The 16,150-nt window shown below is 42.7% G+C and overlaps 2 protein-coding genes across 4 annotated transcripts; both read right to left on the bottom strand.

Moving 5' to 3' along the window:
- Positions 1 to 1,677: 1,677 nt before the first annotated feature.
- On the bottom strand, positions 1,678 to 9,077 carry Card16 (caspase recruitment domain family member 16). 3 transcript variants are annotated; one of them, XR_008221320.1, is made up of 3 exons: positions 8,223 to 9,077; positions 6,104 to 7,617; positions 1,678 to 2,787 (listed from the first exon to the last, which is right to left on the bottom strand). XR_008221320.1 is itself a non-coding variant. In XM_052751593.1 (3 exons), the coding sequence occupies exons 1-2, from the start codon at positions 8,227 to 8,229 to the stop codon at positions 7,352 to 7,354; spliced, it is 273 nt and encodes a 90-aa protein (XP_052607553.1). In that variant the 5' UTR covers positions 8,230 to 9,076; the 3' UTR covers positions 1,678 to 2,787; position 7,351. The 3 variants fall into 3 exon arrangements, 1 of the variants encoding a protein (XP_052607553.1); XR_008221315.1 differs by having other exon boundaries at positions 6,322 to 7,617; XM_052751593.1 differs by having other exon boundaries at positions 7,351 to 7,617; positions 8,223 to 9,076.
- Positions 9,078 to 10,935: 1,858 nt separating this feature from the next.
- Positions 10,936 to 14,977, bottom strand: LOC128102348 (putative caspase recruitment domain-containing protein 17P). Its single transcript, XM_052726004.1, has 2 exons — positions 14,794 to 14,977; positions 10,936 to 11,201 (listed from the first exon to the last, which is right to left on the bottom strand). The coding sequence occupies exons 1-2, from the start codon at positions 14,975 to 14,977 to the stop codon at positions 10,936 to 10,938; spliced, it is 450 nt and encodes a 149-aa protein (XP_052581964.1).
- Positions 14,978 to 16,150: the final 1,173 nt, after the last annotated feature.

The raw sequence follows: 16,150 nt of genomic DNA, 5'->3' as shown, positions 1-16,150 counted from the left end.
TTTCAGGGTGAGAGTAGAACCATCGTGTACATGGGATACCCAGAGAAATAGAAAGGGTGATTAATAAGTTGAGTACCAGAATTCATCATTTCCTGGTTTCTAACTGGAAATTCTGTATGACCAGAATCTCATGCTTCCATCTCCGAAAGTCCCTTTCATGATGATTGTACCTTCTTAAATGTTAGACAAAATAAGCTTTTTCTTCTTTAAGTTGTTCTTTTAGGTATTTGACATAACATTGATAGACGTAACAAATATGCTAGGTAAGCTGGCAACAGAGAATTGTCATTTGGGGGGCATGTTTAAAAGCTATTAAATGAAGTTGTTCTATTTGAAAAAGAGAATTTCTCCAGGAAGGTTCTAGCTATAAGTGGTGACTCTGAAATATTTATGTAAGAGAACTTTCCTGATTAAGAAAGTTGTGAATTCAGGAACTAGGGCAATTGTTTTAAACTACTCTGTCTTAAATTCTTAGATTTGATTTACATTATACATAGCTTGACTAGTGTTAACTGAGAGCTTCTGAGCTTCAGAGATCAAGTCAGGGTTGGTGGAAGAGGCCAGCTGTTCTTACTTTGAGTCTGTCCTTCCAGGCACTGTCATGACTACCAGGGCTGAAGAGTGGGTGCTGCCTAGTGCACATGCCCATGACCTCAAGGCCCTCATTTGCTTTAATAGCTTTTCTAAACATGAAGCCTCTCAAGAGCCTCTCTAATCCTCTTTGAAATTATTTGCAGTGAATAAGCTTGTGCTATGTTGATTGGATTAATTGTAAGTTTTGTAGTATTCATGATGTTAAAGGAAATCCATTTGTCACCTCTGCAGCAGGGGTTATAATGCATATTTCCAGGATTTTCTTTTACTCAGTCTCGTGATTCTGTGTCTCTATGGATATTGATAGCAATGCATATAATAAATTCACTACTTTTCATTCTGTTGCTATCAAGCATTCAGTTAGGCCGTTGCAAGTTCCTTTAGTTCTTTGAGGGATGACATGTGGACAGTGGTGTTAATTCCATTTCACATACGAACAAATTATGGCCAGGAAATTTCAGATGGCAGCACATCCTATGATTGTCCTGCACTGACCCTAGGTAGTACTCTTGATTCCTGAAATGATATCAGACCATCCTCAAACTGTGTCCTCCCAAAGAATTCATGTCATTATAAAAACCTCCAACATATACAAAAGTACAAAATCACTGTCAGTGGCCAGAACCTTGTCTGTGGAGCAAAACACTGAAAATACTCAATATTGTATTTAGCTTCTACTTACAGCGACTTCACTCTGTGACTTACAGAGATAGTTTGAATGTAATTGGACCCCATAGCTGATAGGAAGTACCACTATTAGGAGGTGGGCCTTTGTTGAAATAGGTATGGCTTCATGGAGGAAGTTTGTCACTGTGGGGGGCTTTCAGGTCTCATATATGTTCAAGCCATGCTCGGTGTTCAGTTCACTTCCTGTTGCCTGTGGATCAAGATGTAGAACACCAGCACTATGGCTTCATGCAAACCACCATGTTTCTGAACGTGATGATAATAGACTAAACCTCTGAAATTGTAAGTCACCCAAATGCTTTCCTTTATAAAATTTACTGTAGTCATGGTGTCTCTTCACAGCAATTAAAACCCTTACTAAGACACTTACAGTGAGGAAACTCAAGAGAATAGGAAACACATTGGATTTTATTTCAGCTTCATAAAGAGCTCATCAAAAGTGCACTAGCTTAATATTCCAGTAAATGTATTGGTTTTCATTCCTGGCACCCATCCTGTACTATACTCCATGCTTGAAATTTTAGAAATTGACAGGAGTTAATGAATCAGAACCTGCCCTGTACCTTCTAGAAGATTATACTTGATATATATCACTATGTATGCAAGCAGAAGTTAGCCTAAGAATGATGGCCAATTTTCTCCAGAGAAAGATTCAGAGCCTTGATAAGTCACTATACTGTACTGGCTGTGCCCATCTTTATTCCCCAGAGAGCAAGCAACATCAGCCACACCTTCATATTGGAATTGAAAGACAGTATCAGTACGTCTTGAAACACATGTTTTGAAGAAGGTCTGCTTCTAACAAAAGCATCCTCAGATCTACTCTATTGCATTCAAAGTAAAGGAAATTTGTGAACTTTATTTATTTATTTATTTTGGTTTTTCGAGACAGGGTTTCTCTATGTGGTTTTGGTATCTGTCCTGCATCTCACTTTGTAGACCAGGCTGACCTCGAACTCACAGAGATCAGCCTGGCTCTGCCTCCCAAGTGCTGAGATTAAAGGCATGCACCACTGATGCCCGGCTGACTTGTGAACTTTTAATAAATATTTACTATAGACCCAGATCTGAAATATCAGAGTGTTTTTGTGTGTGCATGTGTGTATGTGTGTATCTTACAAGGATGCAATGTTACTGAAATTTCAGAATGAAGACTTCATTTGGTTTCCATGGCTGTAGCTCATACTGCCTGAAATTATCATAGTGAACAGTTGATATATCTTAAGGATTATAATGAAACTCTGAACAAGAAGCAAAGAGAATTTGGAAGACTAACAATTTGTCAGTCTCCCAAAGCCTTCAATGATGTTGGTTCATCTCGGTTAGAGTGGTAATGTGAAACATAAGAAAAAATGATTTAAAAAAAAAAACAAAAAACGGAAATTTATTTGAAACAGAGAACCAATGATGATATGGTTCAGTGCAAGGTTTTTTTTACATCTGAGAAGAACTCATACTCCTAAAGAAGCTCTGTATGACTGAAGTCCATCAGATCTCATCTTCACTCTGCAGAGGAAGCAAAGGGTTATAGGGAATGGTCAGATAGATGATCTGGATGTGTTCTTAGAAGGGAAAATTCACAGTAGGTAGACCTCAGAAAATGTCTGTATATTGAGACTATATAAAGATACCATTACACACACACACACACACACACACACACACACACACACACACACACACACACATATACACACACACACACACACACACAAGTACCAACAGCAAATAAAAATATACCTGTTTGATACAATTTTACATACATATTCAACTTATTCTGTGAAAATTTCACCATCAATACATACTCCGAAATATAAATAACATGGATTGAGTCAGTTGGGTGGAAGGTTGGACAACACGTTTCTCACGGCTTCTGTTAAATTAGCACTGCAGTCTGCTGTTCCAGGAACCTACACAGGACATCACTGCTGGCTGGTTGCTGCTGCCTAGCAGACATGATAGACCACTGAGCTCTTCATTTTCTTCAGTAGTTTTACTGAACATGAGGACACCCCAGATGATTCCTTTCCTATATTCATTGAAGTCAGCTTTGGCTATGTTGATTTTCTATTTTGGGGTATTATACTATATAGAGAGAGAGATGGAAAGAGGGGGAGAAGGAGAAGGAGAAGAAAGAGAGAGAGAAAGAAGGAGAGAGAGAGAGAGAGAGAGAGAGAGAGAGAGAGAGACAGAGAGAGAGAGAGAGACAGAGAGAGAGACAGAGAGAGATCTGTGCTATATGCTCTGTTACTCTAGAGAACCCTGACTAATAGAAGGAGAGATTCTGGTAGCAGAGAGGTTGAACCAGTGAGTGTGGTTGGAGGATCAGATCAGGAAACAAGGGAATGTATGAAAGGTTAGTCAAAATGAAGCATGTAAGTAAAAAGCTATATGGAAACCCATGATCTTGCAACCTAAGTAATAATTCTAATAAGGACAAGTAGAAAACATATGACATGAAAGGATGGGGGTGGGCATAGGAACATTTCAGGTTAAAAGTTTAAATGTGTATCAGGATAGGGTGATGGAAAAAAAAGAGAAAATAAGGGATAATCAAAACTAAGGCTATATAATGGAGCCTTATAAAATCTCACTAATTTGTAAGCTAATTAAAAATATATTTTTAAATGAGCTTGAACATACATATCCTTTATGTTTGGACAGTGCTGCTCCCAGAAGATACCATTATTATATGGAAATCTCAGGGCCAGAAATGGCTTACCTTCCTACTACCTGTTGATTAGGGAGGCCCCAGAGGCATTCAAAACAATACAAATGATTGCTATAACTCTTAGTTGCCATTTCAACTAGATAGTAAGACCTTCTTGCTGAAGACACCATGTACTTTGGCATTAAGACATAGAGAAATGACTTCCTAGTACTGCAAGATGTTATGCAGGCTGATGGGGAAGAAAAGATATCAATAGTCCCATGTAGCACTGGACCTTGTGTTTCAATACTGACTTATCTGGCAAGATGTGTCCACTGGTGCCACGATGACCGTGGCATGACTATGGGGGTAACCACTGCTTCGTGACTAGATCTGAGGCCACAGAAGCATTTTATGCCTGGTACTGTAACTCTTGTCAAAGCCCGGGGAGGTCATAGGTCCTGGTCAGTAGATTTAATGTTGTTTTGTTAAATGATCATGGTGTCAAATTCTCTTCTAAATACTTGTATTTATAGCCACTAATTTGTGAGGTCATCAACCCTGGCCAAAGAAGTTTACCCCTTTCCCTTCCCCACAGTGGGTTGTGGTTAACTCAGGAACATGGAAGTATTTAAAGTGTTGAGAATACATGACTGTGAGCCCTTATCCACAGATGAGGCATGCGTACCACTCACACATATACCCATAGGCACCTTAAAACTAAGGAAACATCACAAAAGTTGTGTGGGTATAATATAAAAGCTGGAGTATAGGACGAGGGCTGTCTGTTTCAAGCACAAACCCAGAGCAGCTATGGTTACTCACACAAGTTCAAGCCAGTTAATAATTCCAGCATGACTGGAGGTAGCTTCTCAGAGAATAATCTTATGTAGGAGACAATGAGATGGAGATGCTATCTTACAGTTGACAGGATGGAAGCAGAGTAGAGTACAGATTAGATTCATGCCAAGGAGCCCTTCTTGGGACCTAAACACATGGGCACCACAGAAATAGTAGGATAGTAAACAGGAAACAGTATCATAAAAATAACCATTAAAATACCAAAAGCAGTGTTTTATGCTCAGTTCACTAGACCAGATCAGACTTTGTTTATCTGATAGCAAAAAAAAAAAGAAAGAAAGAAAGAAAAAAAGAAAAGAAAAAAAAAGATGAATTTATCAGGGACCTTGGCCTGGGATACAGTTTCAGAAACTAGTAAATCCCATGGTAGGGATAAAGACTATGGATTAAAAACAACAACTAAATATGTTAGTATCCCCCCTCCCATTCATGCCAATATACCCAATGTTCTTATTTGATTAAAAAAAATTCAGCCGGGCGGTAGTGGCGCACGCCTTTAATCCCAGCACTAGGGAGGCAGAGCCAGGTGGATCTCTGTGAGTTCGAGGCCAGCCTGGTCTACAGAGCGAGTTCCAGGAAAGGCGCAAAGCTACACAGAGAAACCCTGTCTCGACAAACCAAAAAAGAAAAAAAAAATTCAATAAAATTGAGAAGATTTTTTCATACTGCTTAGTCCTTCCTAACATTTATTTTTAGCATCCACTTAGCTTGCCAAGACCAACTATCACTTATTTGGAATAGATCTCATATCACAGAGATTCATAACCACTAGTGAAGCTCCAGTAACTATTTCTGTGACATAATGGCCTAATGCTTAGCCTTAGACAGACAGGTACATCAGCCCTCTGCAGTACAGGGAACAGGGTTGGTAGAGGAGATGGAAAGAATAAAATAGCCAGAGGAAGGGGTGGAATAGTATGCAGCAATTTCCTCCCAGTCAAAGCATCCATCTTTTACAAAAGCTCCTTAGGACTCAGAAAGTCCTAAATTAAAGCTTGTCAAAACTCAGAGCATTCTAAAGTAGGTTTCCTTAATATTCAAGAAACAAACAACTCAGAAGCCTCAGGAAGTCTCTAAAACCGGCCAGTTGCACTAGGCACTCCCATGCCCAAGTTTGTAGAAACAGTGAGACCTGCTGAGGAAAAGATACAACCAAGATGCCTGGACGAGGCCCAGACTAGGAGAGCTGCCTAGCAGAGATGTTCTGTGATTATCCAGCTGCATACAAATCATGCATGGAGTTCAATGCTGGTGTGGGCATTCCGTGGTGCAGCTGCCTCTGAGCTGTTCCTGTTCCTGTAAGAAACTTACCTCAAGTCCTATAGATGACCCTGATTAATTACTCCTCGTTTCAGCAAGGTGAGATTTGATGTGCCCTTACTTTTCTCTATCCTCATTTCTCCATGTAGCATGAGCAGATATTTGTTTATCTTTCACCAGGAGGAGTGTCAATCAACACAACAGCACCCCTTCAGCTTTGGCACCCATAATACCCATGGCATCCCTCTTAGGCCTATGCTATTACACACCGGATGCTCTCCTTGATGGATGTCCACTGTCTTGCAATTGCCATTATCATCGCCATTGCAATTGATGCTTCATTTTTGTGAATGGCCTTCATTGTCTCTCCACAGGTACTCTTGGCTTGCCACAAACCCTTCATGACTTCAAACTCAGTTCTGTGAATGACTTATATTACCAAGATATGCTCCGAATTTGAGAAGTAGCCTGGCTCCCTTGCATCACAATTGCATGAGCTTCTCTGCTGATCCAAGAAACTACTTTTCTATTATCTCAAATGAATTGCAGAAGGGTTCAGCTCAGTGATGCTGACTGAAACCAATCCCAGCTGAGTTTTTTATATGAAGTCTGAAGAGCAGACACAGATTCTTGACCTTAATAATAATATCACAGGCTCACATGAATGGCTGATGCACATTCTCTCTGAAACCTCATTAACTAGGCCTTCAGAGTTTACATTCCTCTCAAGATTCTCCTCTTCCAAATGTCCACTGTAATGGCCTGTTAAGCTTTGCCCATGCACTCAATGGCTTATCCAGGCCAAAATTCCAAAGTCTCCATATTCCTTCCCTTACATGCTTAGGGTGAGCACAGCAAGAATCTCACCCTCATTACCAGCTGATTCCTGTTATAGTTTAATTCCAGATGCAGTGACAAAACAACTTGCCGAAGATCAACTGAGTGGAAAAGGTATTTTTTAGCATACACCTCAGTTTTCAGTCTATTACTGAAGGAATGTCAAGAACCGAGAATAAGCACAGGGATACTTTCTTGCCTGCTTGTCTTCAGTACTGTACCCTCTTTTACACTGCCTATGGAATGGCACCACCCACAGTGAACTGCATGGCTATATCAATGAACAAATTTGAAAGTCCTCCATAGCCAACTGGATACTAGATAATATTTCACTAAGACTTTCTTCCCAGATAATCTATACGGGTCAAATTGACAGTCAAGATTAACTAGCACATAAGAAAATAAAAAAGTTAACATTGGCAAAATAAATAAATAAATTTTCCTGGGAGTTTCGTTCTTACTCTAGGAGAGTTCCAGAACTCCTGCCAGGTAGACGTCTTCATTACAAATGTAAGTGATAAAGATTTGGCATGCCAGAGGTCCCTTTTTAATGACAGAATCACACAGGTCCCGTGCCTTGTCCATAACAGTGGCATTTACAGCTTTTATTCTCTCCATCTCTCCCTGGTTCAGCACTTTCTTCTCCAAAAGTTCATCCAGCAAGCCATTTATTGTCTCTGGACCCACTGAACGGATGAACTGCTTCCTCTTTGCCTTGAGGATGTTGTCTGTTTAAGGCAAAAGGATTTTTCAGGTCAAGAAAACAACCACGTGTCCCTTTCATGTTGTAAAGAGGGCATAGCCTCTTTCAGACTGAATCAGTAAAATGTCTCCTTCACATACATCCCTTATCCCTTTCTTTTTGCTATCTCTGTTCTCTGTTTTCCCTCAGCATTACACAGGAGCATATAAGGGGAGGCAGGGGTACCAAGTTACTGTCTTTCTGTTAGAGCTCAAGAAGCATGAAGCCTCATCCTGGTTTCACATGTTCTCAAATCAGAAGACTAAAACAAAGAAATGACGACAAACCATTCTCCTTTGCAGCCTACATCTCTGTGAGTTATCTGGTTCCCTCTGTCAGACTAGGGACACAAAATAGTTAAGATTGAAAAATGGCACAGGATGCAAGTAAAGCACCATTTCCTCTCAGGCCCTGGCCTTTGCTTTCTGTGGCTTTAAGAATCTTCTGTGCAAATTTCTTCCACACAGTCTTCCCTTTCCCCAGATTCAGCTCAAGTAAATATCTGCAGAAGCTGCTGATAGCTTCCAGAAAAGCCCCCTTCCAAACGAGTCAGTCACCAAATTAGCCCCTTTAACAACAGGGAAAACTCACCAGCCATGGTGCTTCTCTCCTACCATCCGGAGCTACTGAAACTGAAAGTCCATTTCCACCAGGGCGTGAATGCAGGTTGAGCAATAACCCCTATTCATGTGTGCGCATGCTTCCTTCCCTAATCAGACTTACTCTTCTGAAACTCAGTTTGGCAAGGAGTCAACCTTGGAAACCATCTTTCCACAATACTTGGAATCGCTCCTGGTAGGAAGGGAGTGTGTCTTAGTCATAAGCAAAGAATGAGCTGGGACAAGGCAACAAGTTTAAGGCAGGAAGGTTAGAAAGGGAAGATCTGTGGGATCCACAGGAGATGGGAACTGGGGTGCAGGGAAGGCTGCTGCAGTTGTTCCTGCTGCAGAGCTGAGGATGAGACTGGAGATTGGATCTGGGAGAAGAGAGGGAGAAGAGAAGATCTGCAGTCAGTTGACCTGGTTTTCTGGCCTGTGAGGTCTGTGAGTCAGCAGGGGCACCAGCTGGAGGAGGGGCTGGAGGAAAGCCAGGAATGGTGCAAGGGAAGTTGGGAGGGGATGCTCTGCTGGATCCAGAGGAAATGTAGCCTGGGAGGTGGGACATGCAAGGGAGACTGCAGCTGGGCTTTGTTACAGAGATAGGGATGAGACTGGGGGATTGGATTGGGAAGGGAAGAGGGGGTGGTGGAGGTCTTCAGTGTGCTTACCTGTTTCCCTGGCTTACTAGGCTGGTGTGTTCACAGGGAATGCCTGCTGGTGTTGGGGCTGGAATAATAGGATGAGTCTTGGAAAGGAAGTTTTGGGGAGAAGATCTTTGTGATCTGTTGGGGATGAGGACAGAGGAGAAGGAGAAGGCAGAAGGTTTTCTGCTACAGGGCTGGGGATGAGACTGAGGGTGGATCTGGAGGAGGAGAGGTGTGGACTATTCAGTTTCCTGGCAGGAGCTGCCCTTGGGCTAGCAGGGGGTGCCTGCTGAGGTTGGGGGCTGGGACAAAACACAATGTGCAGGGTCTATAAGGACACATCAAACTGAGCTGCTAGTGTCATAAAAACACAGCTCTCATCTTACAGGTAAAGAGAGGTTTATACTGGAGCCATTTCTAGGGCCCAGGAACACAGACTTCAGTTATCCAAATCCCAAGTTCCAACATGGAAGCAGTTTCATCAAGTTTTTCGAGTTTTAGAAAACCAAGAAAGCCATAAATCCAGGCAAGTTTAAAATGCATTGGTGAGTTCAGCAGATACACTGAGATGGGCAAAGCTTTGATATAGTCCTAAACTGTTATCTGGCGACCATCTTAGCTCTCTGATTGGTGAAATCTCATGTTCTCCAGAGTTACTAGCTTCTCAGTGGTCTTTATTTATTATCACTAGGTGTTAGTTCAGATACAGAGTGGAGCAAGGGATGGCTGTTGCAGAAGGCTAAAATGAGCCCAACAGAAACTAATTAGTCTCTGAACCTACAAAACTCCAATCTTTCCACAGTGCAGAAGTTCCAATTGGTCCATCAGTCTCTGTAGATACAAAATTTTCTTCCAGGAGTTTTTTTGTTCACATCCAGACATAGCTTCCTTTGGGGGATTTTCCTTCATACTTGCAATTAGATGACTTAGTTCTTGTCCCCTTGGCTTTTGTTTCCTGCAATGTACATTTTTAAGGAACATAAACTTCTTTTAAAATCTTAAAAAGAGAAAGGAATGACATTCAACTGTGTTGCAAACATATGACTGAACCTTCAATGGTGATATACACACTTGTCAGTCACATTAGAAGCTACAGTGTAGGGAGGAAGAGAGAGATCCAGAAAATCCACTTTGTGGAGCACTTTTGTCATGGAAACCCATGACAATGTAGAAGGTATACATGCAGTATCAGGTACTACCTGGAATGTTGGTAGACTGGGGTACACACCTGAGGAAAGAATCTAACAATGTGCCACAGTTTGAGTTACCAGTTGGGGTGTTGCCCTGGCTAGTTTTTTGTCAACTTGATAGAAGCTAGAATCATAAGTGAGGACAGAACCTTAATTGTGAAAATGTGTGCATGAGCTCAGTCTGTAGGCAAGCCTGCCAGGCCTTTTCTTAATCAGTGATAGATATGGGAGGGCACAGCCCAGTGTGAGTGGAGTCATTCCTGGGTGGGTGGTCCTGGGTTCTATAAGCAAGCAGTCTGATAAGGCCCCAGGGAGTAAGCCAATAAGCAGCACCCCTCCGTGGCCTCTTCATCAATCAGCTCATGCATCTGGGTTTCTGTTCTGTTTGAGTTCTTGTCTTCTAGTTTTATTCTTGACGCTGTGACAAAACAACTTGCCAAAAATCAATTGAGTAGTAAAGGAATTTTTTTAGCACCCGCTTCAGCTCCAGTTTTCAGTCCGTTACTGAAGAAACGTCAAGAACAGAGAGTAAGCACAGGGATACTTTCTTGCCTGCTTGCCCTCAGTACTGTACCCTCTCTTACACTGTTCTTACAATACCTATGGAATGGCACCTCCCACAGTGAACTGCATCTGCCTATATCAATGAACAAATTTGAAAGTCCTCCATAGCCAATTGGATACTAGATAATATTTCATTAAGACTTTCTTCCCAGGTAATGTATATTGGTCAAATTGACAGTCAAGATTAACCAGCACGTAAGACAATAAAAAAGTTAATGTCAATAAATAAATAAATGAAGGAAGAAAGAAAGAAAAAGAGAAAGAAAGAAAGAAAGACACAAATTTTCCTGGGAGTTTAGTTCTTACCTTAAGAAAGTCCTATATTTCTTGCCAGGTAGACGTCTTCTTTACAAATATAATTAATAAAGATTTGACATGCCTTGGGACCTTTCCGAATGACAGAATCACACAGGTCCCGTGCCTTTTCCATAATAGTGTCATTTTCCAGTTTTATTCTCTCCATCTCTTCCTGGTTCAGCACTTTCTTCTCCAAAAGTTCATCCAGCAAGCCATTTATTGTCACTTCACCCACTGAACGGATGAACTGCTTCCTCTTTGCTCTTAGGATGTCGTCTGTTTAGAGCACAAAGATTTCTCAAGTCAGAAAAACAGTCCTAGGTTATCTTCTCATCACAAACAGGGTATGCCTCCTTTCAGATTTCATCAGCAATATTCTCTTTTCACATCCTTTAACTTTTCTCTATCCTCTCTGTGTGTCTGACCACATTTCCCCTCCACATTACCCATGTATGCACACAGGGCAAGGGATGCAGTCTTTATTAGGACCTTAGAGGAAACCATCCATTTCTGTCCCATGTGTATTCAGATTAATAAAATTAGAAATAACAGTAACTCATTTTCTTTGAGGGCAACAGTCTCTAAGACTCATTCCATTCCATTTGTTAGACTAAGGACATTTAAGAGCTAAGATTTCAAAATGACAGAAGGATGCCAGTGAAGTACATTTCACTTTCCTTTCGATGGCTTTGAGAATCTTCTGTGCACGTTTCCTCCCTGCTGTACTCCATTTTCCTAATTGTAGCCCATCTAAACACCTACAGAATCCAATGATACTCTCCAGGAACCCCAGCCCCTTCCCACGTGTGTATCCACTACCCCAGCCCCTTCCCACGTGTGTATTCACTACCCCAGCCCCTTCCCACATGTGTATTCACTACCCCAGCCCCCACGTGTGTATCCACTACCCCAGCCCCTTCCCACGTGTGTATCCACTACCCCAGCCCCTTCCCACGTGTGTATTCACTACCCCAGCCCCTTCCCACATGTGTATTCACTACCCCAGCCCCTTCCCACGTGTGTATCCACTACCCCAGCCCCTTCCCACGTGTGTATCCACTATCCCAGCCCCTTCCCACGTGTGGATTCACTACCCCAGCCCCTTCCCACGTGTGGATTCACTATCCCAGCCCCTTCCCACGTGTGGATTCACTACCCCAGCCCCTTCCCACGTGTGGATTCACTACCCCAGCCCCTTCCCATGTGTGGATTCACTACCCCAGCCCCTTCCCACGTGTGGATTCACTACCCCAGCCCCTTCCCACGTGTGTATCCACTATCCCAGCCCCTTCCCATGTGTGGATTCACTACCCCAGCCCCTTCCCATGTGTGGATTCACTACCCCAGCCCCTTCCCATGTGTGGATTCACTACCCCAGCCCCTTCCCATGTGTGGATTCACTACCCCAGCCCCTTCCCATGTGTGGATTCACTACCCCAGCCCCTTCCCATGTGTGGATTCACTACCCCAGCCCCTTCCCATGTGTGGATTCACTACCCCAGCCCCTTTCAAAATAGGACAACTCACCAGCCATGGCTTTTCTCTCCTATCATCCAGTGCACCTGAAAGTATGAACAGGTTCCAGGGTTCTTTATACTGAGGTGTGTATGCCGATTGAGAAATAACTATTGCTCATGTGCATGTATCCTTTCATGCCCCAATTAAACTCACTCTTCTGGAGTAAATTACCCAAGGAGTCAATCATAGAAATAACTCTTTCTCAACACTTCAAATAGCTCAGGGTAAGAGAGGATTAGATCAGATGGAAAAAGAAAGGAAAGACAAGGTGATTGTTCTATGCAGAAATTGTAGAATAGTGAACTATTTTTATGAAAGTATGACCCATGTACTAGTAAGTTTTTACTGTCAATAAAACTTAGAATCACCTGGAAAGTCTTATTAAAGGATAATCTATATGAAATTAGATAGGGCATGTCTGTGGGGATATTTCTTGGTTTTTAATGAATGAAGAAAGACATAGTTCAGTGTTGGTAGCATCATCCCTGAAGCAAAGGTTCCTGAATGGCATAAGAGAAGAGAAAGCTAACCAAGGTGAACAAACTATCATGTATGTGTCTTTTCTTTCTGCTCTTAGTTGTGGATGTGATATGACCAGCTTTCTCAAGCTCATGATGCTGTGACTTCCTTACTGTGCTGGACTGTAACCTGGAATTGTGAGCTGAAATGAGTCCTTTCTTTTCAATATTTCTTTTTGTTACTAACCCAGAAATGAAACTAATACAATTCATAAGAGGAAATTAGAGTAAGTAATAATAAATGTTCAAGTTTAGCAATCCAACAAAGTGGACAACCCCAGGTGCCTGGAATATATCACTGCACTGAGAGGGTATTTAGCAGAAGAACCGGCTTTTACTGTACTGATGAGTCTAAGGCAGAGTGCCAGAGTGGAACAGTAACATGATCAAGATGTCAAAGAGCACAATTCCGAAAAGAACCCTACAAAGAACAGAACTGAGTACATAGTATTTACTGTCTTGTCTCTGCAGCTGAGCCAAATAAGGAAGGGTAAGCAACAGTCCCTATGCCATTCTCACTAGTACTGCAGACAGCTAGGTACTTGTTGCTGGAGGAGCTTATAGCTTTTACAGACCCTACGACCATCTGGGGAAATTTATCAGAAACCTATAGCATAGTGTGGCATTATGCAAATATTCACTGCTGTATTCTGTGAATCACTCATGGTGCCTACATAAGCTCCTGGTGGTCAGCACAGTTTGGGGATAGCAACAACTCAGGGCCTTATGAAAAAGCAAGCTATTTTCCTACACCTTGGCCAATCTTGTTCGGTCAGTTATCAGGACAGACCTGCCCAGACTTGCACAATCACAGAAAACTGTTGAGAAGCCTAATCTACCTCTTGCAGTCAACCATGTCTAGTGCCTACCCTATTGTTACCACAGGAAGCAACAGGGCCACTCTTCCCAGAACCTGGCCCAGCAAGCCTCCTGGGATATAGCCAGGTAGTACTTCATACCCTTTCTATACTCCCAAAAAACATCCCAGGTAACATCACCCACCCACACTAATGAGTCATCAAAACATTTAGGCTTCCCATTCAAAGAAGTTTTATTTATTTAGACCCCAGGAAGCAGCTGGACTGTGTGCAGCTGGCTTGGCTTTCTGCAGCATTTGCTTTAAACTTGGAAACTGCTGGGTTCCTCCTGAGTGATTGATGTTAGCTGCTTTGTGAGGATCTCCTTAAGTAAACAGATGACCAACTTCTACTACCACACCAGACACAGAGAATTTGCTGAACTAAGTTTATGTCTGAAAAGGGATACTAACTATTGGATATTTGGCACCCAGTAATTGTGCTTATTACAGTTGACATTCTGGCCTGCCCCTTGGGGACCCACCCTGCATATTCTGAAGTAAAGTCTACTTTAAGAGAAAATCCCTCCTCCCCCTTCTCTCTTTCTCTCTATTCCCATGAGGTGCCACTGGGACCCTTCATCCTATCTGTAAGATTCTCCCCTTCCCTTCTGGCCACTTTCCATGAGTGAGGACTCATGTTGTCTCAACATCGGTTTCTCGAAGACACTGGCCACCATGTGTCTCAAGCTTTCAGCTCTCCTGCCCCGTTCCTATGTGATGGCACATGGCACAGCTTGTGCCCACTCACTGCATGGTCCACAGCCTTTGTATGGTGGTCCATTGGCTATCTTGAGCTGTTACTGGTCCTCACTAACCCTCTGGGACACTAGAGGTCAGTTTCTTGGACCTTCTACCTCTCTGTGGAAAATGCACATAATGCCTAAATGCCTCATCCTTCTCTGTCTCTGTTTCTTGTTTTTCTCCTCCTGTGGCCACCACTGCCATGATGCAGCCAGGGGTCCCTCTCTCCCACCCTGCTGCACTGCTGCTGTTGCCTGTTCCACCTGCCGACCCAGCACCACCATTTTCCTGCAGCTGCCTGGTGCCTTCACCCTCCTGCCTTTGCTCTCAAACTGTTCTGTCTGTTCCCTGGTTGCCTCTCTTCTCCTTCCCTCTGCCGCCACTGCCACCTCTGCAGGTGAGCCGAGCAGAGCCATGGTCCTCCCCAGGCCAACAGCATCTTCCCTCTGCTGCTGCCGCCACTGCTAAGGCTCAGGGGTTGGCCACGTAAATGTGTTTCTGACTTACTTTTAAATGCTTCAGTTTATCTTTTCCTTATCTGTTCAGTTTGTCTTAGAAAATGAAACAAAACACAAACAACAACAAAAAACCCAGGTGAACACGTGGTCAGGCACCAGAGGGTGATCACATACTCAGGCAAGCACACCGTCTTAGATAATGTCAAAGAGGGACACACCATATGACCTCACTGCCATCTTAACTAAGGGCAGCAGAAAGTCACTTCCTGACAGTGGCTGAAGCATGGGCAGGGTGCCTGGCACTGAGCTGTCTGTACCAGGGTGGGGAGGTGTCAAAAAAGTTCCACCTTGTGCCAATGCATGGCACAGATCCAGTCACAGCCTGGTGTTCCTTCCTCCAAGGCCACTGATTTCCTCTGGGGCTCTCAGGCATCAGTGGAGCCACATGCTAACAATATGGCCAACTTGCCAGCTTATTTTATAGTTAAAAAAAAATCAAGACTTACTTTTCCTGAAGCTACTAGGTCTCTCAACATAAATAAATGATTTAAATGCTTCAGATTACTTTCTCCTTCTATATATTAAGATTTTAAATGTTCAGATTTTAACATTTAATGTTAAACATTAATAGAGTTCTGATGCAGTTTCAGTCACAAACTCAGGATTTTGGATTTTCTTTGGTTGTCTTCCAAATATAAACTTATGGGTATGAGTCTACTGCTGTTTTTCAGATGTCCCACCCCTGCTCCAGATAAAGGAGTTTTCCTTGCCTGTCTGTTCCTGAGAGAGTATTTTTGTCTCCTGGTCTCCCTTTTCCAATTACTAAACCATGAGACTAAAGGTTCCAAATAAGCTCATAAATTTTAACTTTTGTCTCTGGTCACTGCTTCAGCAGGTTTCCACTTGGCTGGCAGACACATCCAAACATCAATTGCTGACTACACTCTGCTCCAAAGGACCATGAGCTCTAGACTTGCTGAAGGCTGATATGATATGGACAAGTCCAACCAAACATAATTGTTCCCAGTCTCTACAGCCAGGTCATATGACCACACACTTCCCCATTGCCTGGGTTCCCTTGTTACCTTTGACTGGCCTCTCGGCCTCCTTGGGCTCTGTTCACCTGCACAC

This window comes from Peromyscus californicus, unplaced genomic scaffold (genome assembly GCF_007827085.1).
Source record: "Peromyscus californicus insignis strain IS unplaced genomic scaffold, ASM782708v3 Scaffold_11__1_contigs__length_118956290, whole genome shotgun sequence".
NCBI classification, from domain to species: Eukaryota; Metazoa; Chordata; class Mammalia; order Rodentia; family Cricetidae; genus Peromyscus; species Peromyscus californicus.
Note: the sequence above shows the minus strand (reverse complement) of the source record. Positions and strands in the feature narration are given on the sequence as shown.

Excerpts from the sequence above, each read along its gene's own strand:
- LOC128102348 (XM_052726004.1), bottom strand. The coding sequence starts at position 14,977 with ATGGCTCTGCTCGGCTCACCTGCAGAGGTGGCAGTGGCGGCAGAGGGA. Across the intron at positions 11,202-14,793 it reads AACAGCAGCAGTGCAGCAGG|ACGACATCCTAAGAGCAAAG; the intron begins GTGGGAGAGAGG and ends TGCTCTAAACAG.